Raw genomic sequence first — 22,867 nt, forward strand, 5'->3', positions numbered from 1 at the left:
CAGGGCGGAGGGGGAACTGGGGGGAATAGCGTGATCCTCCCACACACTACATCCCCCTGGCGAAACTCCTCACTGTCAGGTGAAAAGAAGCGGCTGGTGACTCCACGTGTATCAGAGGAGGCATGTGGTAGTCTGCAGCCCTCCCCGGCTCAGGGCAGATCAGCGACCGGGATGGCTCGGAAGAGTGGGGTAATTGGCCAAGTACAATTGGGGAGAAAAAGTGGGAAAATTCCAACAAAAAACAATTCTTGAATAAAAACATTTCTACCACTTAGATGTGTTGAACCTATTTTGTTCTTGAAGGAAGAAAAAAATGCATTCAAATGTAGAGGTGTAACAGGAACAAAATGTGGAAAAGTTCGAGGGGAATACTTTCTGACATCACTGTACATACTTTAACAAAGACAAAAATACACAGCCACAATGACACACACACACATATACCCCCAAACTTCATGTTTTTCAGGGAATATTACCTTTCAGTATCCTTTCGTTGACGGTGAAGTTCCTGCTCTCCTTGAAATGGGCATCAAACAGCCAGGACAGAACCACTATGTACTGTTTTACCTGGCAAACATGGCAGAAGCAGAGCAGAACCGTGAGCTACATATTGTGGGAGCTTAAGAGTCGACAAATTTGGGCAGCGCTGTTAGAAGACGGTCTCTGACCTCGTACTGGGAGTTGAAGCTGAACGACAGGCTCATGGAGTCCTTGGTGACGCTGTCAGCAATGACAGATGGAGGGGGTAAAGCTAGACCAGATAAAGAGAGAGAAACGGACAAATTATAAGAGCAAATTCATAAAAACGTGCAGTGAAATAAACCTGGTGTGCACAATTATGGCCAGCAGGTGGGGCGATTGTATCGTTTTTCAAACGGGTTTGAGCGAAAACGACTTACCTTTTTTAGGAGTTATTGATTTTATCTCAGTCCAGTTACCCACGCCCCGACTGGTAACCGCTGCCACCTGAAAAATTGTCATCACAGCGCCACTAAAGTCAATATTCAAACCTCTTGAAGCAAAGCAAGCATTGAAAATGCGTAGTTTACATTTATAAGAAGTTACCACAATGTCAAATATGTATAGCTGTTCATATACATACCATAGCACTGATCAGATAGCTGACTGTGTGTGTGCGTGTCCTACCCTAAACTTGTACAGAGCACTGGGCTGCAGCTCCTTCACTGCAGTCATGGTTGCTGTGCATCTCTGGGAGGTCCATTCGACACTTCCTTGCTCACTATACTCCACCTGGCACATGCGTGTGTGTACACACACACACACACATTAAAGACAAAGGAATCACAGACATTACTTGAATGCAATGAGAGTGGTTGGGGAGCTCTTGGCTACAGAGTAAAGGTCTAATCCATAATCCTGAAAAATAACTGCAAGAATGTCTAGCAAGTCTGACTTGAGAAAACGGGACCACAGTGCCTCTTTGGAAATCGATGTTTCATTATATGTTTCACTGAGATGGTTTGTTCATTGCAGAATAGGTGAACTCACAATGTACTCTCTAATGAGACCGTGGGCTTTGTCAGGGGGGCTCCAGGAAACCTCCACTGTTCCCTCCTCCCCGCTGTCACAGGAGATCTGCAAATTCCTGGGTGGGTCTGGCACTGCACCATGACCATGACCACACACACAAAAACACACACACACACAGAAATCAGTATTTTTCTACAAGCATAAAAAATAGAATCAATGATAGCGTATGTCCAAAAGAGGGGAGAAAATAACAAATGAAAAATAAAGTCAAGATAGTCACAAATTTAAAGATGCTCTGGTTGTGCTACACCTGTGATGGTGTGTTCCACTTACATCCCTCTGGTGTCCTGATAGTGATCATCTCATTGGTCTTGTGCAGCTTGCTGAGGCACTGAGTGAGCACCTTCACCTGGTAGGTAGTGTCTGGTTTCAGCACTGTCAATATGTAGCTGCTCTTGTTGCTATGCGTGTCCATGGTTGTCCACTGCTGGCTACCCACAAGCCTGACAAAATGTCATACAAAAACAGGTGTGCCCACATTTGTTGAAAATTAAAGAAAACCCACAGGCTCATACAGGATGTCAAATTAAACCATAGTGAAGACAAGAGAAGATGCTCTGGCTGTGATTCTCATCCTCACTACAGAGGCAGCGACTTTAAACAAGGCACTTGGGCTCACTTTTTGTAGAGTAAACATGGACTACTTTAACATCTAGTTTCAGTGATTTAATGGAAAATGTTGTCTGTGATATGGGTCAAGAGATTCATGATGACATAGCCTTATAGCCAGCATGGTATCTACTGTGGGGCTAACATATCTGACAGTCAGGTCATGGAGTTGACTGTCTGATTTGAGCTTCTGCGCGACTAACCATTTTGGACTGCAGCATGGCACAGATATTTTTACATCAAGTCCAGAGTATCAGCAAATATGTATGTGTGAAGTAAAGAGTGTGTTCCAGATTATCTGATTAATTTCAGGCAATTGGCCAAAAGAAATGTCAAACTAAACTACAAAGGCCCAGCAACTCTCATGCAGCCATGTACCTTGCAGTAATTTTATAAAACACATCCAACAGATGCATAGATCATTTTGAGAGAAAGAACTCACCTGTAGTAAATGAGGAAATAACAGGAGTCCAGAGGGAGGTTCTTAGGTCGGGTCCAGGTTAGGGTGATGGCGCCATAGAAGTCTGCCATCCACTGGAGGTTCTGAATCTTATAAGCCAGGGAGTCCACTAAGAGAGAGAGAGAGGTCCTGAGAAGTTAATTAACTTAAGAAAAAATGTTAGCACTCTCGAGTTATAATATTGGCCTTAGTTTTATTGCTGTCAACTTTTTCCCTTTTTTTTACATTGTACCTCAGAATGGCAGTTGGAAGAAAAACAACAATAACTGTGTAATCATCGTTACTCTGACAATGGAAATTGTTTTGCAGGGCTCTGTATTTGTGATGTGAAGAAAAAAAAATTTTCTAAAAAAGGAGAAGAAAAATACAATTACATAGATATGTCCCCTGTTACAGTAAAAAAAAAGAGCAAACAAACAAAAATAATACACAATAACAGACTGGTATAAATGTACTGTGAGTGATGCAGAATGTTTTGCATGTTAGAATATTGTTCATGTCATGCACATTAAAAGGTTACTGTTACTTAGTTAAACTAGTACCAGCTGGATCACAGGTAGTTAATGGTAAGGGAAAGAGAGAAAGAAAATACCTAATCTAAACGTGCATGTAGAAATAATAAATTAGTTTTTTGTGCCACACAACCTGAAAGCCACATTTACAACCACCAGATGGCAATATTGACCTATTTTCAAACCAGCAAGACTTCACATATGGAGACTTGAGCCCAAATTCATTTAACATCTGTCCTCCTGCAACCTCTGACCTAATGTAAGGTTTACGTAAGGTTGGTGTGGCGAAGAATGTTAAGACCTACAGGTGCAGTTGTCTTCATCACTGTGGTCAGAGCAGTCCAGGAAGCCATCACACCTCTCACTGTCTAGGACACATGCTTCACCGTCTGCACAGCGTGACCCTTTCTCGCAAGACAACGGTCCACGTGTGGCTGCATGTCCATGGCAGATGGTCCGCATTAAAGGAGGGGGATGAGGATGGAGGATGGATAGAGAGAGACAGAATTTTTTTGTCATTATTATTTGGGGAGATGCCGATGTATTACTGAAACTATACAATGGTCTTTTTGGAGGCTTCGAGGCCGTACAGTCCACTGCACGCAAACGCCACATTAGACCTTATGTTTTGACCTCAGTAATGCAAAAGCAAAATACATAAATGAATAATCACACAACAGAGTGGAAATGAACATCGCAATACAGAGGTGTACATTTTTGAGAAATACAGAAATCATGACGAAGATAAATAGAATAAAACCAGAAGTGAAAAAAGTACTTTCAGCATCCAATGTCAGCCACATCCTGCTGCAACCCCCACTCTACCGTGGTCAGAGATTTTTTAAAAGGAAATTAAAAAAAAAAGCACATGCAAGAGAGTGAGAGGAAGCAACTCACGGCAATGAGCCTCATCAGAGCCGTCTCGACAATTGGGATGACCGTCACAGTGCTGCCAGTCAGGGATGCAGTGGGGCGGTCGGTGACACAGGAACTGACCCTTACCGCAACGGCCAGGGGAGGGAGGTGGAGCCAGAGCATGGGTGGGTGCTGGAGACAGCGTCACTGTCCCACCGGCTGTTGTAGTAGAAAAGCAAAGTACATATTATTGAAAATAAAAGAAGGTTGAATCAGTTCATCTGGACACAACGTTTATTGAGAGAAACGTTTCATCCCTCATCTAAGAGACCTCTTCAGTCTCAACTGACTGCAGGTGCCCCCACCCTTATAAACAATACAGTGGCACAATGACTCAAACCAACGACCAGTTTCATATGCAAATATGCACCAGCCAATCGAAGAGAGGAGAAGGACAACAGCTGCCTAAGCGTAAGCCCGTGGTGATTCCTTATGTGGCGGGAGTGTCAGAAAAGCTGAGATGTGTATTTTCCAAACACCGCACCCCTGTTGCTTCCAAAACACACTGCGCCAGAAGTTGGTCCACCGGCACAAACAGAGCAATATAGTGTACGCTGTTAAGTGCCAGGAGGATTGCCGTGACTTGTACATCAGGCAAACCAAACAGACGCTGGCCAAGAGGATGGCACAACACAGAAGAGCTAAAGGCCCAGACACACCAAACCGACTAGCGGCGACGAAGGCCGACTGTTGCGTCACCTCATGTTGCCTGCCATCTGGGCCAAAAAGTAGCAGTTGAACACATCGCAAAGACTACAGCCGATGGCCAACTAGCATGTACGTTCTGCACTGATTCGCTAAGCTGAACATCCAATCAGAGTGATCTCTCTCACCGACGGGCTCTGCCGATTCAACATGCTGAATCAGCCGAAAAGCTGCTGACAGGGGTCCGACTAGTGCCGACGGTGCAGGACCCCACTAAAACTAGGGTCACAGACACTCACCGACAGCCCGACATTGGCCGACTGCCGTCCTGGTGTGTCAGGGCCCTACCGCATCAGGCCAGGACTCTGCAGTCTACACCCATCTACAGGCCTGTGGCCACTCTTTCAAGGATGAGGATGTGAACATCCTTGATAGGGAGGAACGCTGGTTTGAATGGGGAGTCAAAGAGGCCATCTATGTGAAGAGGGAGCAACCATCCCTGAACAGAGGTGGTGGTGGTGGGGGGGGGTTAAGAGTAAATCTGTCGCCATCTTACAATGCTGTGATTGCAACCATTCCCAAATCCTCTGTGAATAGTACACATGGCCACTGAACTCTAGTTAATGGTCAAACCCATATTTGCATATGAAACTGGTCGTTGGTTTCGGTTGTTATGCCACTGTATTGTTTATAAGGGGTGGGGATACCTGCAGTCAGTTTAGACTGAAGAGGTCACTTAGATGAGTGATGGAATGTATCTGTCAATAAACATGTTCAGATGAACTGATTCAACCTTCTTTGATTTTCTTACCTGGATTATTCAGCATGCATCAATACATTATTGAAAATAAGTAAACAAAAGTATATATAAATATGTTTGTAAGAATGAATGAACGAAATGTTGACATTCTCTAGCCATAACATAATTATTACCCATGAATGCCAGAAAATGTACTATTTAAATAACTATCTTTGTCAATTATATTGCATAAATGATCACACACAAAAAAGTGATCAAACATGAAAACTAAAGCAGATTAGATCATCATGACATTTGCTGTGAGAGCAGATCAACCAAACAGCTGGCAGAAGTCCTACCAGTGGGACATCCCAGCTCATCACTGCCGTCAGGACAGTCAGCGTAGCCATCACACACCCAGGTGTTGATGATGCAGGCTCCAGACCCACAATGGAAGCGGTTTGGGGTGCAAGTGGAGGGCCCGGGGGCAACTGTATGAGGGGTAACTCCCCCTTAGAAAAGACAGGAAACAGGTTCAGATTAGAGCTGGGTAATATATCAATATAATACTGACATTTTGAAATGGTATGAGATATCGTCTAAGATTATGGTTACCGTAATATCATTATTCAGCTCAAATGCTGTTGTTCCCTGGTCCTGGTCTTAAAGGCAGCATTACAGTTAAGTAATACAATTTTCTGACCTTATTAGACTGACTTTGTTGGGTGAAATGAAAAATGACTGCTTCCAGCTGCTTGGTCATCATGGCCACATTATGAATGATCATTTCTCAAAATGTTATTGTCTGTAAATATCTCATGAAAGCACCAGCAGTCATCTCCAAAATGACTTTTATTTGATTTTGCCAAAATCGCCCAGCCCTACTTCAGAGAGTTGGTGCAACATGATGTGCTAACTGTATGTTTTTCTTCATGGTGGGACTCCTGCTTTTCAGCAAAAGCAGTTGAGAATGGCAGAAAGACAAAGCCTTGACATATGAATGAAGAATAACACACGGATGAGCCAAAACATTATGACCACCTGCCAAATATGCTATTGGTCCTCCGTGTGTTGCCAAAACAGTGCCGACCCGCCGTGGCATGGACGGTACATGACCCCTGAAGGTGTCCTGTGGTATCTAGCACCAAAACATTAGCAGTAGATCCTTCAAGTTCTGTAAGTTGTGAGGTGGAGCTGCCATGGATTGGACTTGTCAGTCCAGCACATCCCAGAGATGCTAGAGAATTTGGAGCCCAGGGCAACACCTTGAACACTTCATCATGTTCCTCAAACCATTTCTGAACAATGTGTGCTGTGTAGCAGGGTGCCTTATCCTGCTGAAGAGGCCATTGCCATCAGGGAATGCCATTGCCATGAAGAGGTGTAGCTGGTCTGCAATGATGTTTAGGTAGGTGGTATGTGTCAAACTGACGTTCACAGGAATGGTCGGACCCAGGGTTTCCCAGCAGAACATTGACTAGAGCATCACGCTCTCTCCACTGGCTTGTCGTCTTCCCTCAGTGCATCCTGGTGCCATCACTTCCCCAGGTAAATGGCACACATGTACATGGCGATCCGAGTGATCTAAAGGAAAACAGGACTCGTTGGACGAGGTGACCTTCTTCCACTGCTCCACGTTCCAGTTCTGAAGCTTGCGTGCCCATTGTAGGCGGTTTCGAAGGTGGGCAGGGGTAAACATAGGCACTCTGACTAGTCTGCGGCTACAAAGCCCCATACACAGCAGGGTGTGATGCACTGTGTGTTGTGACACATTCATCCCGTAACCACAATTAAAATTTTCTGTGACTCGTACCACAGTAGTCCTTCTGTCGGTTCGGACCAGACAGGATAGCCTTCATTGCCCTTGTGCATCAATGAGCCTTGGGCGCCCAACACTCTGTCGCCAGTTTGTGTTTTGTCCCTCCTTGGACCACTGTCGGTAGGTACTCACCACTGCTGACCAGGAGCACCCCACAAGCCTTGCCATTTCAGAGATGCTCCGATCCAGGCGTCTGGCCATAACAATTTGGCCTTTGTCAAAGTTGCTCAGGTCTTTACTCCTGCCCATTTCTCCTGCATCAAACACGTTGACTATGAGAACTGATTGTTCGCTTACCATCTAATCTACCCAGACCTTGATATGTGCCCTTGTTTGGAGATGATCAACATTATTTGGTTCACCTGTGAGTGGCCATAATGTTTTCGCTCATTAGTGTATGGCTTTCTGTGTTCCTGCGTATTAAAATACCTGACAGAAACAAAGAAAGACCATCTGCAGAAGAAAAAACTGAAAGATGTAAAATGGTAGGCAGGCAGTCGGTGAGGGGGAGATACTCTGACAAAACTGGTAAAACGGAGGTACTCTGTGTTTGTGTTTGCATTAAAAGTTGGTGTACCTGTACACTGGGCCTCGTCCGACCAGTCGCCACAGTCATTTTCTCCATCACACTTCCACCATGTGGGAATGCATCGCCCGTTCTGACACTCATACTGGATATACCTAGAACAGCCTGGGACCTCTGTTGGAGAGGCTGGAAACCATAGAGATAAAGACAAACAGAGTGTGAACACATATTCCCACTACACTGTCTAATAACATAAACTAACGTCAATTGAGTATCCCTGTATGCAGGTTCAATATCTGTTCAGCTGCTCTTCCTCACCACAGTTTGCTTCATCAGAGTAGTCCCCACAGTCGTCCATACCATCGCACTTCCACTCCAGACTAACACAGATTCCGTTGGCACACTGGAAGGAGTATGCGTCACACACTTTGCCAAACTCTGATGGTGTGGCTACAAGAGATGGCAGAGGAAGATTAGTATAAAAATGAATCAAACGAAGAAGATAAAAATGCCTAATTGAGATTCATATAAACATTGCCATTTTGTTTTAGCTTCTTTTTTTTTTGCCAAGGAATCCATCCATCCCATCCATTATCCATCCGCTTATCCAACTCAGGGTCACGGTATGCTGGAGCCTATCCCAGCAGACATTGGGCGGCAGGCGGGGAGACACCCTGGACAGGCCGCCAGTCCATCACAGGGCTAACACATTCACACCTAGGGACAATTTAGTATGGCCGATTCACCTGAACTACATGTCTTTGGACTGTGGGAGGAAACCTGAGCACCCGGAGGAAACCAACGCAGACACGGGGAGAACATGCAACCCCCAAGAACCCAGGACCTTCTTGCTGTGAGGCGACTGCGCTAACTACTGCACCACTGTGAATGAATCCAGGTAATAAATAAATAGATACGATAAATATATTGTGAGTTTGGTAAATTATATCATGAAGATGTGTACTTGGAAAAAAACAATCCTGTGTGTGTGCATGCGTGGATGGATGCATGTGTATATAAGTGTGTGTTCCTCACCACAGCCAGCATACGCAGGGTCTTCATCAGATCCATCCTCACAGTGTTTGGTTCCATCACACACAAGGGACTGAAAGAGACACTGGACACGGTTCTTACACACAAATTCCATGTAGCGTGTGCACAGGGGATCTTGAGGAGAGAGAAACAGCCACACAAGTGGTTAGATAGTCCTGTCTAGCAGTACAATAAAATTTCCAGAGGTTAAATACCTCAGGTTGTGACCATTAGCCTGCAATTGTTACCAATTAAAACTGTTGCAACCCTCTTCTAGCTGTTATCAGTGAGCTAATCTTATCCTATCGCATACTTGCTTTTCTTCCAAGGTCAATAAAATGTGCAAAATGCTTAAAAAAAACTATCTCAATTATTGCAAACACAATAACTTGAATTGAATTATCTTCATCAACAATGAGTATCAACTATTACTACAAGATCTCTTAAATTTGGTCTTTGTCTCAATAAGTAAACACTCCGTTTTAAAAACAGATCCACCCCAAAGTTGTACAGGTGACCCACCACCTGTAGGAGTCACTAGTTGCAATAGTGACACACATGCCCTAATGGCTACCCACTCCCACCCAGGAGGGCTTGTGCTTCCAGCAACTCCAAGCCGAGCTGGAAGCAACATCGGGACTCAAGCCACGGACTTCTACATCGGGATATGTATAGCCTATTAGCTCGCTGTACCGCCTCAACACTCCTACTTTTTGTTTTTACAAGTATTGTGACTATCAATCAATTATTCGCTTTTTTCCAGATGTTGCTATTGCATCGCTCACCACAATTCTTCTCATCCGCACCTCCTGGACAGTCCTGGATGCCATTACAGTGAGCGGAGGCAGGTAGGCAGGTACCATTGGGGCAGTGGAACCCAATACAACGATCACCCTCTGGGCAAGAATGGCACAATGTTTACAGTGACATCAGATAATTTCAGTTACTTTGACAAATACCTCACCACATCTTTTTCATTACTGATACCTGAGCCCCACCTTGTGTCATTCAATGACAAAATAAACAAATACATTCAGCTGTGTGTGTGTGGGTGTGTGTGGACTCACCACATTGTGCAGGGTTTTCATCAGAGCCATCCTGGCAGTCATCATCACCATCACACATCCAGCGCTGGGGGATACAGTGGCCCGTATGACACTGGAAACTATTGGCCTCACATTTATGATGATCCACTGGGAACAGACATTAGAGTAGATGACGCCGAACAAATGAGGTGCTTTACAGAAAAATGTTGTGAAAAATGAGTGAGCATTACTATAACACCTTTAGGAAGAATGAATTGGACACTATGTATAAAATAATAAGCATAAGTATGAACAATTCTAAATAATTGTGGTTGTATATTGCCGACGGGCTGTGATGATTCACCGATGTCCATCCATCCATTCATTATCCAAGCTGCTTATTCCAATTGAGGCCATGGGATGTTGGAGCCTATCCCAGCAGTCATTGGGCGGCAGGTGGGGAGATGCCCTGGACAGGCTGCCAGGCCATCACAGGGCCCACACACACACACACACACACATTCACACCTAGGGACAATCTAGTATGGTCGATTCACCTGACCTACATGTCTTTGGCCTGTGGGAGGAAACCGGATCACCCAGAGGAAACCCACACAGACATGGAGAGAACATGCAAACTCCACATAGAGGTCGACCTGGGATGACCCCCCCCCCAGGTTGGACAACCCCGGGGTTTGAACCCAGGACCTTACTGTGAGGCGACCGTGCTAACCACTGCACCACTGTGCCACCCTGATTCACCGATGTGCCGGGCTTAATGTTTTAGATACAGCTACATTGACTCAGACAGGATGTATCAGGCAAAAGTTAGGATGGAATTGATGCAAAGTTGATGCAGGCTTCTGTTTATCATTAATCAGTGAAGCTGACATAGCACGCATATCTTCCATTTTTAGCATTTCATTTTTAGCCAGTGCTGCACATTTTGATTGTGTTGCTCTTGTGTTTTCTCAAAGTAATCTCGCTAAGTAGAATTGTCTATTTCTCACTGTCTGTCCCCCACCACCCAAACAAAACCAACTTTCTGTGTTCCGCTCTCCAACCCACGATGCATACTTATAGATCACAAGTCTGAGTTTCCTTTGACTTTTACAAGAATTGCACTGATTTTCACGCAGATGAGACTACCAGCAAATGGGATTGCAAATAGGATGTTAACACAATCCTTCCCTCCTTCTCCCACTGCTGGACTGAGAAGAGGTATATTAGGGTTTCTTCTTCTTTCAATCGGTCACAATTATATATCATTAGTAGAATTAAAATAGAAAATCAGTAGAATTAAAATACATAACACTGCATTGAATCACATATCGCACCACATTATATATCCTGTCGAGAAAGGGCTGAACTGAATCATAATGTTCTGGCTGCTTAAATTGCATCAAGATGTATTGGATCGGGGATTGCATAGCAAGATATGAATTGAATCAGCCTATAATTGAGGTGTACGTCTAACCCTCACAGACATGGCAGCAGGTGCTTATTCAAGCAAACTGTTCTGTTTTAGTATCTATTTATTTGCTCTAGTTATACCACAATTAAACTTAGCCCTTCTGAATAAAGGCAGGTGATAAAATTATGAGCTCAATTTCTCACCAGCAAATGTATGTCTTTGTAGATTTATAGTTAAATATATAATGTGATGCATCTGTATGTGAAACACACTGTCACAAAGCCTGTTGGATTAGGTCTTGGTGTTTTATTTACACAAGTTTATTTGCTTTCCGCTATGAAATGGGAGTCATTCATTTCACTACACAGTATCTCCTGAACCACACCTGTGCAGTTTGCCTCATCCGACCAGTCTCTGCAGTCATTGTCTCCATCGCAGCGCCATGCTTCCCGGATACACACACCCCGTGCACACGTAAACTCCCCGAGGCCACATTGGTGAGATTCTGGGGAGATGTATCAATAACACAGTCAGCAATGATAGATAGAAATCTAGTCCAATTTACTGAAGTGAATAACTGTTGGTTAGAATTAGTCATATCAAGCACAGATCCGGGGCATCACACTTCCACAATTGTTCTGAGCGCACAAGCTAGTTAGCGTTCCATGTATTCATTCGAGGGTGTTAGCAGACAGAGCGAACAAAACAAAGGAAAATGACAGCCAAGCCAATTTTTTACCACAGTGTTCCTCGTCACTGTTGTCACCACAGTCATCCTCGTGGTCACATTTAAAGGCCAGTGGGATGCAGGAACCAGAAGCCACACAACGAAACTGGATGGATGGGTCGCACGACGTAGTGGCTGTGAGTGGCCAAGACACACCAAACAAACAAATAAAAAATGTTGTTAACAAAAAAAATGCAAATTTCGCCATCTTTTTGCACTTATTTGACCACAGGAGTCAAATGATTAGAACAAGTTCTTACGACACTCTTGTTCATCGCTCATGTCCCCACAGTCGTTGTCGCTGTCACACTTCCAGATGCTGCTGATGCAGCGTCCATTGGAGCAGCGGTACTGGTTAGGCAAACAGCTGTGCTCTAATTGTAAGAATAAAGGGATCATCCAGTCAAAATCAACCATGAAAAGAGAAGCGTGTGTGTGTGTGTGTGTGTGTGTGTGTCTCACCAGTCTTAACACAAGTTTTGTTCTGAAGCTGGTAGCCAGTGGGACATTGACACTGGAGCTCTCCATTGGGCATGGATATGGTGGGGGCACCATCTGGGCACACACAGGTGTGACGGTGACCTGGCTGCGGGAGACACAGCAGGCTGCAAGGCTGGTCAGCACAGGCATTATGACCTGTAGAATGAGAGAAAAGACAGATAGTTCAATACATGTTCTAGACCAAAAGTTTGTAAAATTCAGGAAAAGATCTACTGTACCGTTCCTCTATCATTCCTGCTATGCTTTAAACTTTTCAGGGTTAGAGCCCTATTTCTACTGGAGTCCCTCTTTTCCATCCCTCACCTCTGGTCTTCCCCTTGTAGAAGATCTTGAGGTCCATGACTCCAGTCAGTCTACCAACAATGAGCTCATTGTTCTGGGAGCCCGCCTTTGACGCTTTGAAGATACCCATTCTGGACCAGTCATCCCAGTACAGGTCATTCTGAATACAAAATTTTGAGAAATTTTGTGATTCTTATTGCGGGTTTATGCACTACATTTATAGTATTATAATTTTATAGCAAATAAGATTTGTGATATGAAGACAATCATTCAAATCTGAAGACCAACTGTTTTTTTTTTGTGATTAAATATAGTCCCCATACATATTTTTGTGCAGATCAAGGTGGGATACCAGCTCCCTCACTGCAAAGCCTTACTACACTCATTTAAGAAAGGTGGAGATATGGTTAACATCATTCTCTGGCCAAGTCCAGGTTGGGGTTAGGATCAGGGTTAGTCCCACCTTGAAGACGGCAATGGCGTAAGGGTGGGGCAGCCCCTCCATAAGTACACTCCTTTTGCTCCCAATGAAGTCGGCCCTCTCGATGCGGTCACTGTAAGCCTCGGTCCAGTACAGCCACTGGTCATCAGCTGTGATGCCGTTGGGCCAGCGCACACCGTCAGACACAATGCATGAGACGTTGGATCCATCCATGTAGCTGCGGTACACACCGGCTGCTCGATCACCCCAGTCAGTCCAAAACATCAGGCTGCAGGAGGTCAGGGGTTATGATAGGAAGTAGAAGGGGATGAGGCGAGAGAGAGAAAAGCATGAAAATAGGAGATTGTAAAGGGTGCAAACTTTACTAAAACAGTACATTTACAAAAGAGGAAAATAAAAAGTATATTGATAAAATGGTCAAAAGGTACTCTGTTTCTGTGTGTGTGTGTGTGTGTGTGTGTGTGTGTGTGCGTGCGTGCGTGCGTGCGTGTGTGTGTGTGTGTACATGTGTTACCTCTCTCCAGGAAGCAGAACTAAGGCTCGGGGATGTTCCAGGACAGAGGAGTTGAGGAGAGTGTGGCGTAGGTCCCCATCAGGGTTGGAAACCTGAAAACACATATTAGTCATATTCTTTGAATACATTTGCACATGAATCAAAGCACCATAAACAGCCTTTGCATATACTACATGCACACATGCAAGTAGCTATGTGGTTTACCTCAATCTTCTGTGCTCCAGCATCAACCCAATAAAGGAGTCTGCTGATGGGGTCAAAGGTGAGGGCCTCCACATTCTGCAGATCTTTCCTCACTACTATCTCCTGTCCTGTACTGCCATTCAGACAAAGGCGCTGAGGGAGAGAGGGAGGTGGTTGGTGGGGAGAATGAAGAAATTCATTCAAACAGAACTTATATCATCTCACCAGAGTGTCACACAGTGTGTCAATCAAAAGTCAACAATGGATTTATATCTGTAACCTTTATCTAAGAGTGCAAGTGTTCAGAAACACATTATCTATTGTCGCCAACCCCATTCTGGAAACTACCAGTTATAAATACAGTTTTACTATTCCAGTATTTTACAATCTTGTACTCCTTGCAAATGTCCACAAGTATACTTGGGGGATCCTGCCTTGTTCAAAGCACCTCACGCTTAGTGGCTCACATGCCTTGCCTCACTTTAATAAATGATATAACCCTATTTATCTCAGAGTGATACCCAGCCCAGCCACTGAGGATGCACAAGGCAGTGCATTCTTAGTGCCGATCTCAAGCCTGGATAAATAGGGAGGGTTGCGTCAGGAAGGGCGTCCAGCGTATAATCTTTGCCAAATCAAATATGCAGATCATAAGTCAGATTTCCACACTGGATCGGTTGAGGCCCGGGTTACCAACGACCGCCACTGGTACTGTTGGACAGCAGGGTGTCGGTGGAAACTATGCTACTGTTAGGGGAAGGAGAAGGAGAGGAGGAAGGCATGTCCAGAGGCAGCGGGAGAGGAGGAAGCGTAGGAGTGTGGAGGCGAGAGTCGGAACCTTGAACGTTGGCACTATGACTGGTAAAGGGAGAAAGTTGGCTAATCTGATGGAAAGAAGAAAGGTAGGTATACTGTGTGTGCAAAAGACCAGGTGGAAGGGGAGTAAGGCCAGGAACATCAGAGGTGGGTTCAAACTCTTCTCCCATGGTGAGAATGGGAGGAGAAATGGGTTAGGGGTAATTCTGAAGGAAGAGTATGAAGAGTGTGCTGGAGGTGAAGAGAGTGTGGGACAGAGTGATGAGTATGAAGCTGGAAATCGAAGGTGTATCAGCGCATATGCCCCGCAAGTTGGGTGTGAGATGGAAGAGAAAGAAGAACTCTGGAGTGAGTTGGAGGACATGGTGGAGAGTGTACCCAAGGATGAGAGAGTGGTGATTGGAGCGGACTTCAATGGGCATGTTGGTGAAGGAAACAGAGGTGATGAGGAGGTGATGGGCAGGTATAGTGTCAAGGAGAGAAATGTGAAAGGACAGATGGTGGTGGATTTTGCGAAACAGATGGAAATGGCTATGGTGAATACATATTTTAAGAAGAGGGAGGAACACAGGGTGACGTATAAGAGTGGAGGAAAGTGAACACAGGTGGATTATATCTTATGTAGAAGGCGCAATCTAAAAGGGATTGGAGACTACAAGGTGGTGAAAGGGGAGAATGTAGCTAGGCAGCATTGGATGGTGGTATGTAGGATGACTTTGGAGACCAAGAAGAGGAAGAGAGTGAAGGCAGAGCCAAGGATCAAATGGTGGAAGGTGAAGAAGGAAGACTGTTGTGCGGAGTTCAGGTAGGAGTTAAAACAGGCACTGGGTGGTAGTTAAGAGTTACCAGATGGCTGGGCAAGCACTGCAGAAATTGTGAGGGAGACAGCCAGAAAGGTACTTGGTGTGTCATCATGACAGAGGAAGGAAGTCAAGGAGACTTGGTGGGGGAACGAGGAAGTACAGCAAAGTATACAGAGTAAGAGGTTAGCAAAGAAGAAGTGGGGTAGGGAGAGGGATGAAGAAAGTAGACAGAAGTACAAGGAGATGTAGCGTAAAACGAAGAGTGAGGTAGCAAAGGCAAAGGAAAAGGTGTATGGTGAATTGTATGAGAGGTTGGACACTAAGGAAGGAGAAAAGGACTTGTATCGATTGGCTAAACAGAGGGACTGAGAAGGGAAGGATGTGCAGCAAGTTAGGGTGATCGAGGATAGAGATGGAAATGTGCTGACAAGCGAGGAGAGTGTGCTGAGAAGGTAGAAGGAGTACTCTGAGGGGCTGATGAATGAAGAAAATGAGAGCGAGAAGGTTGGATGATGTGGGTATAGTGAATCAGGAAGTGCAGTGGATTAGCAAGGAGGAAGTGAGGGCAGCTGTGAAGAGGATGAAGAGTGGAAAGGCAGTTGGTCCAGATGACGTACCTGTGGAGGCATGGAGATGTTTAGGAGAGATGGCAGTGGAGTTTTTAACGAGACTGTTTAACACAATCTTGGAAAGTGAGAGGATGCCTGAGGAGTGGAGAAGAAGTATACTGGTACCGATTTTCAAGAATAAGGGCGATGTGCAGAACTGTAGCAACTACAGAGGTCTAAAGTTGATCAGCCACAGCATGAAGATTTGGGAAAGAGTAATAGAAGCTAGGTTAAGAGGAGAGGTGATGATCAGCGAGCAGCAGTATGGTTTCATGCCACGAAAGAGCACCACAGATGTGATGTTTGCTTTGAGAATGTTGATTGAGAAGTCTAGAGAAGGCCAGAAGGAGTTACATGGTGTCTTTGTAGATTTAGAGAAAGCACACAACAGGGTGCCGAGAGAGGAGGTGTGGTATTGTATGAGGAAGTCGGGGGTTGCGGGGAAGTATGTAGAAGTGGTGCAGGATATGTAGGAGGGAAGTGTGACAGTGGTGAGGTGTGCAGTTAGAAAGACAGATGGTTCAAGGTGGAGGCGATATTACATCAAGGATCGGCTCTGAGCCCTTTCTTGTTTGCAATGGTGATGGACAGGTTGATGAACAAGATCAGGAAGGCATCTCCGTGGACTATGACGTTTGCTGATGACATTGTGACTTGTAGTGAGAGTAGGTTGCAGGTGAAGGAGAGCCTGGAGAGGTGGAGGTATGCACTGGAGAGAAGAGGAATGAAAGTCAGTTGGAGCAAGACGGAATACATATCCGTGAATGAGAGGGAGGACAGTGGAATGGTGAGGATGTAAGGAGTAGAGGTGGCGAAGGCGTATGAGTTTGAATACTTGGTGTCAACTGTACAAAGTAATGGGGAGTGCAGGAGAGAGGTGAAAAAGAGAGTGCAGGCAGGGTGGAGTGGGTAAAGAGTATCAGGAGGGATTTACGACAGAAGGGTACCAACAAAAGTTAAAGGGAAGGGTTACAAAATGGTTGTGAGACCAGCTATGTTATATGGTCTAGAGACAGTGGCACTGACGAAAAGACAGGAGGCGGAGCTGGAGGTGGCAGAGTTGAAGATGCTAAGATTTTCATTGGGAGTGATGAAGAAGGACAGGATTAGGAATGAGTATATTAGAGGGACAGCTCAGGTTGGGTGGTTTGGAGACAAAGCGAGAGAGACAAGATTGAGATGGTTTGGACATCTGTGGAGGAGAGATGCTGAGTATATTGGGAGAAAGACACTGAATATTCTGATTCTGATTTTGAATATGGAGCTGCCAGGGAAGAGGAAAAGAGGAAGGCCAAAGAGGAGGTTTATGGATGTGGTGAGAGAGGACATGCAGGTGGTTGGTGTGACAGAGGAAGATGCAGAGGACAGGAAGAGATGGAAACGGATGATCCATTGTGGCGACCCCTAACGGGAACAGCCGAAAGTAGTAGTAGTACCTCAGAGTGATACCCAGTGAAGTGCACAAACCTGTATGGTGTCCAATGATATATCTGCCCAATACAGACAATTTCTATCATAGTCAAAGTCCAGGGCCACCGCTTCCCTAAGGCCAGCCAGAGGTAGGGCTTGGTCGGTGCCAGTAGCCAGGTCATAGCGGTGAATGGAGTTCCTTACCGCATACAGGATGAACTCATTACTCTCTATAAACACAGGAGACATACTTGTTAGCAATGTAAACTGTATGGAGATAAATCGATCTTAAAAAATACAAACTGGAACAATCAAGTGGCAGACGTTTTCGGATTGGTGTGAACTTCAATATTTTTTTTCTGTTATTTCATGAAATTTTTACTCCTAATTGATAAATTGGAAACCAATTTAAAATAAGACTATTGTTATAGTTCTAAAGAGTAAGGCAGACAATAGGAAATGGTTAACTCCCAGGCTCTGACCCTGATATTCTCACCCTAACCATCTCACTCTTCATGCCTAAACCTAACCAATCTAACCAACGAAGGCAACGAATACTAGCCAATCAGAGGCAGAGTAGGGAGGGTCTTCGTGGAATGCAGGTGAGGAAAAAATAAGGCATGTGTAATAATAATAAATAATAATAATAATAAATTATAAAAATAATAAAATAAATAATAAAATAACAAATAAATAAAACAAAATAATAAAAAATAAAGTAATATTAAATAAGGTCTCCTGACCAGAGCCTTGCTTGTGTTGTATTAACTCTCAGATGTACATCGCTTGGATAAAAGCATCTGCTAAATGAAATTGTAAATTGTAATTGTAATGTATGTATGTGTGAGACCACGCCCTGTACTCCTCCTTGAGTGACATCACAACCTTAAAACATACCGGTAACTCAAAATGAAGAGAACTATTGATTATTTTTTGATCAAGAAAAAGGCTGCTGTTTACAATCATTTCTATAATGTGTTAAGAAATTACCAATGTGTATGGGAACTGTAAAAAAAAAAGTAACGCTTAAAATGTATTACTGTGGCACCAAAAGGCGTGGTGAAAATTTTTGGGTGCACCTAAAGGAAAAAATTAGGTGGCAGCAGTGCAACCAATGTAAAAAATTAGTCTGGAGCCCTGAACGTGTCAACCTCCCTGGATTCCTCAAGCTCACTGAGATGTTGGGTGTGTAAAGGATTCTGCCTTACAGTGTGAAATCTTATATAGACAATTACCTCCAACAGGACATGGAAGCATTTCTCCATCCAACCTTGCCTCAACGTCTCCTCCACTACAGCTGTCCCCAGAAACCTTCCTATAGCTACATGAGTGATAAAGAAAGTGGCAATTTAATCACACAAGTCCACCAATAATCACAAACAGCACTGTTCTCACAGTACAAATTCCAAAAAATGAACAAAGACTGGACTTGCTTGTTGATACCAGTTTGAGGTAAGAGTGAGGGGAGTAGGTAAGATGATTAAACATGACACCACTGCAGCAAATGAATATAGGAAGTAGGGCTGTGTGATATCACAATATATATCGTGTGATGATAGAAAACATCTAGTGCTTCATATTGAGCTCTATCGTTTATTTCATTGTGTCGCAAATCACTCTCTTAACGGCAATAGTTTGCATCATTTGGATGTCCCTTTCCGCTCTTTGCACAGCACGGACGCAGGCAGGAAATTTGCATGAAGGCAATACAAACAAACATGGAGGACAGCAAACGTAACGCAGAACGGGGTAATTCCGAACAGAAGTCCTTCTGCGTTACGTCCCACCAGCCGGGACAAAACGAGGAGCTTGTACCTAAAAGAAGGGCGACTTCTATCGTATGAACATGGTTTGGGTATGAAAAGTCTGACACGGACCAGAAAACCGTACTTGGCAAAATATGCCACAAAATATGCCCCACAACAGACTAAAACACCACTAACCCCTTTTATCACCTACGCAAGAATCATGTCAATTTGCACAAAGTTTCTAAATAAAAGGAGAACAATAATCAAATATGAGTAAGTACCTTTTATTTGTTGAGTATATAATTCAAAATGTAACAAGAAATATGCCTTTCCATGTGGTCATTTTATATAAACTATTTCCATCCATCCATCCATTAGCTGAACCGCTTATCCTGTTCTCAGGGTCGCGGGGATGCTGGAGCCTATTCCAACAGTCATTGGGCGGCAGGCGGGGAGACACTCTGGACAGGCCGCCAGGCCATCACAGGGCCGAGACACACACACATACACACAAACATTCATACCTAGGGACAATTTAGTACGGCCAATTCACCTGACTGTCATGTCTTTGGACTGTGGGAGGAAACCGCAGCCCCTGGAGGAAACCAACGCAGACACGGGGAGAACATGCAAACTCCACACAGAGGACGACCCGGGATGACCCACCAAGGTTGGACAACCCGGGGCTCAAATCCAGGACCTTCTTGCTGTGAGGTGACCGCGCTAACCACTGCGCCACCGTGCTGCCCTATAAACTATTTATTCATTGAATTTACAGAAAATTTGCTATGTCGTGATACGTATCGTTATTGTGATATGAATGACCTGTATCGTGATATGAGATTTTGGCCATATCGTACAGCCCTAATAGGAAGATATGCAATGGTCAAAAGACTTGCTTTGCATACATTGACATGATGTTGGTTAGCTACATTCCTGGCTTTAATTCCACACCCTTAGGTATAGTATTAGTAGCTTACCCTTTGCTGCGTCGGTAGGTGGTACCTACTGGACAAGGCACTGGTGGGGCATAGAGGTTGCCTGAGAATTCAGGGTCAGGCACACACACTTGAAGAGACAAGTCCTCGCTCAGCTTGAAGCCATAGTCGCTGGAAGTGGGAGGAGGAGGTAAGAGTAGAGGGAATAAATGGAGAGGAAAAGGTGTCTGTTAGCTACTCCTCCTAATAGAGGGCAGGTCCCGATATGCAGCTTTTTTTTAACAGAGTCGTAATTAGGTGGTGATTAGCAGTCTAGTAGCAACACTGAGAATGTGCAGTGCATACAGACACAAAAATCTTCTCAAATGGGACTTTCCTTTGTTGCTGTATGTGCTCGTCAGGACATTTTCCATGGTTTTTGCTTAGCTATACATTACAACTGTTGCTCATGAAATGTTATATATTACTAGAATCAACTGTAAGTGGAAGTCTCAACAGCTTCTAAGGGTACAGTGTAACTTTTCGCTGGTCATTAAATATACTATCCCCCAAAACTTTAAGCACCGTTATGCAATCTCAGCAGCTAAAAACATGCAATCTCAGCAAAATAAAAAAAAATTACACTGAAAATATGCCATCTCAGCAGGTATACGACTTCATAACCAAACTTGAACATTTCGCATGACCTCAATAATATTTGCATGACATTTCAATTTTATAATTTTCCAGGTCTTTTCCATTCACCAGTCAATACATTTCCAGGTTTTCCAGGATGTGTGGGAACCCAGACACCAAGTGAAAAATAGGGCTGTCCTGAATACCTTCTTGGGCTTCAAATATTCGGCAGCGGTGAAAAGACAATATGTTTGACAGACACATCAAAAACAAAAATGTAATCAATAAATTAAAACCAGTGGCAACATGATTTGTATTCATATTTGCATCCACTTGGTGTTTGGCAGAGGTTGAGTCTGTGTGTGTGTCTGTTACCATTCATAGTCCTGGCGTGTGCAAGAGCAGTTGGACACTGTGACGGGCCGATCAAAGTCTTCTCCATTAAAACATGTGGCATGCGGTGTGCGCCTCTTAAAAACCATTTCTCTGCCTAACAGACAGTCGTTACCACGCTCATCTGATGGTGACCAGCGCTTGTAGTCGGCATCCGAACAGGGTACGCCTGGAAAAGAGTCCCCACATGAACAGACACACGTCAAGACAACAGATAACAGAAATATGATGTGGTGAGATGAAACGTTACCGCAACACAGGAAAATAAACCTTGCTGTTGCAAGGATTCCCCTCCCCCCATGATAGATGAACATGTGAGATGTGATATAAATTTTCTTTTTTTGGGGGGGGGATTTCCCCCCCCCTTTTTCTCCCAAATTACATCTGGCCAATTACCCCGCTCTTCCGAGCCGTCCCAGTCACTGCTCCACCCCCTCTGCCGAGCAGGGGAGGGCTGCAGACTACCACATGTCTCCTCTGATACATGTGGAGTCACCAGCCATTTCTTTTCACCTGACAGTGAGGAGTTTCGCCTGGGGAACGTAACGCATGGGAGGATTACGCTATTCCCTTTGGTTCTCCCTCACCCCCCTAAACAGACGCCCCGACCAAACATAGGAGGCGCTAGTTCAGCGACCGGGACACATACCCACATCTGGCTTCCCACCCGTAGACACGGCCAATTGTGTCTGTAGGGACGCCCGACCATGCCAGAGGTAACACGGGGATCCGAACCGACAATCCCCGTGTTGGTAAGCAACAGAATAGACCGCTATGCTACCCGGACGCCCCCTGAGATGTGATATTCTACACTGTGTGCATGTGTGGTGTGTATGCATATTGCATGCCATGTGCATGTGTTGCCTGCTTGCCTCCTCTCTGAAATCGGCTGGCAGCCACAACTGTGTCTCAGCTACTTTTTACGATTCAAAATGTCGCTAGTGTTCTGTGTAGACCATTTACATGTTTTTAAATCAGAGTGTCATACATTTTTCAATACATGGAAGATGTGCTGGATCATTCAGATTCAGTGCTGGTTCCAGCATGGGAGGTAGCAGATCTGGATCTTTCCGGACCTAGCACAAATTAAACCCTGCTCATCCCTAATCTCCGGTACCCACCCAGTACATCAGAGGTGTTGACTTGCAGGATGAGCCAGCTATGTCTCTGGTCTGCATAGGAGCCAAAGATGGTGAAGATAGTGCTCTTTTCGCCTGGCTCAGTAAGCAGCTGGTAGACATACACCTCTCTGTCCGAGAACTTAAAGTCTGTCCATGTCTCCCCTTCATTGGTGCTGAACCTGACATTGACAGATAAAACCATAAACTGATGAGCATAGTTATATCCTTGGCTCTTCTGCAATATTATCATGAGCATATTCCTCTGTAGATTGCTTTTTAGCCTTTGTTTATCTATGGAAGGCTTTCTGAGTACTTGTGCTCCTTTTCTGCTGAAATGTTCTTCACATGTAGCATATATATATTTATATATATATATATTTATATACACAATGACATATTGTTGCTAAGACTTACTTGAGGTGGCTGGTGGAGTCTCCTTGTGCGATCGCCATCAGGATACCCCCGTGGTCACCCCATGTGTAGAAATGAGGGCCTGCCAGTGCCTGGACAAGCAGAAGC

The 22,867-nt window shown here is 44.5% G+C and overlaps 1 protein-coding gene across 1 annotated transcript in view; it reads right to left on the bottom strand.

Moving 5' to 3' along the window:
- sorl1 (sortilin-related receptor, L(DLR class) A repeats containing) overlaps window positions 1-22,867 on the bottom strand; it is a 100,686-nt gene that overhangs the window by 5,956 nt on the left and 71,863 nt on the right. Inside the window, exons 12-40 of the mRNA XM_056283232.1 lie at window positions 22,763-22,851; window positions 22,349-22,527; window positions 21,210-21,396; window positions 20,262-20,390; window positions 18,769-18,854; window positions 17,591-17,763; window positions 13,918-14,049; window positions 13,714-13,805; window positions 13,221-13,467; window positions 12,779-12,917; window positions 12,437-12,610; window positions 12,235-12,348; window positions 11,987-12,109; window positions 11,633-11,752; window positions 9,876-10,001; window positions 9,594-9,704; window positions 8,812-8,943; window positions 8,095-8,226; window positions 7,828-7,962; window positions 5,791-5,943; window positions 4,030-4,206; window positions 3,438-3,566; window positions 2,603-2,729; window positions 1,825-1,994; window positions 1,510-1,622; window positions 1,147-1,251; window positions 900-966; window positions 669-751; window positions 477-567 (exon numbers count right to left, since the gene is read on the bottom strand). Of these exons, the coding sequence (XP_056139207.1) occupies window positions 477-567; window positions 669-751; window positions 900-966; window positions 1,147-1,251; window positions 1,510-1,622; window positions 1,825-1,994; window positions 2,603-2,729; window positions 3,438-3,566; window positions 4,030-4,206; window positions 5,791-5,943; window positions 7,828-7,962; window positions 8,095-8,226; window positions 8,812-8,943; window positions 9,594-9,704; window positions 9,876-10,001; window positions 11,633-11,752; window positions 11,987-12,109; window positions 12,235-12,348; window positions 12,437-12,610; window positions 12,779-12,917; window positions 13,221-13,467; window positions 13,714-13,805; window positions 13,918-14,049; window positions 17,591-17,763; window positions 18,769-18,854; window positions 20,262-20,390; window positions 21,210-21,396; window positions 22,349-22,527; window positions 22,763-22,851 (3,835 nt within the window). The remainder of the gene's footprint in view (window positions 1-476; window positions 568-668; window positions 752-899; window positions 967-1,146; window positions 1,252-1,509; window positions 1,623-1,824; window positions 1,995-2,602; window positions 2,730-3,437; window positions 3,567-4,029; window positions 4,207-5,790; window positions 5,944-7,827; window positions 7,963-8,094; window positions 8,227-8,811; window positions 8,944-9,593; window positions 9,705-9,875; window positions 10,002-11,632; window positions 11,753-11,986; window positions 12,110-12,234; window positions 12,349-12,436; window positions 12,611-12,778; window positions 12,918-13,220; window positions 13,468-13,713; window positions 13,806-13,917; window positions 14,050-17,590; window positions 17,764-18,768; window positions 18,855-20,261; window positions 20,391-21,209; window positions 21,397-22,348; window positions 22,528-22,762; window positions 22,852-22,867) is intronic.

This window comes from Lampris incognitus, chromosome 7 (genome assembly GCF_029633865.1).
Source record: "Lampris incognitus isolate fLamInc1 chromosome 7, fLamInc1.hap2, whole genome shotgun sequence".
In the NCBI taxonomy this organism is placed as follows: domain Eukaryota; kingdom Metazoa; phylum Chordata; class Actinopteri; order Lampriformes; family Lampridae; genus Lampris; species Lampris incognitus.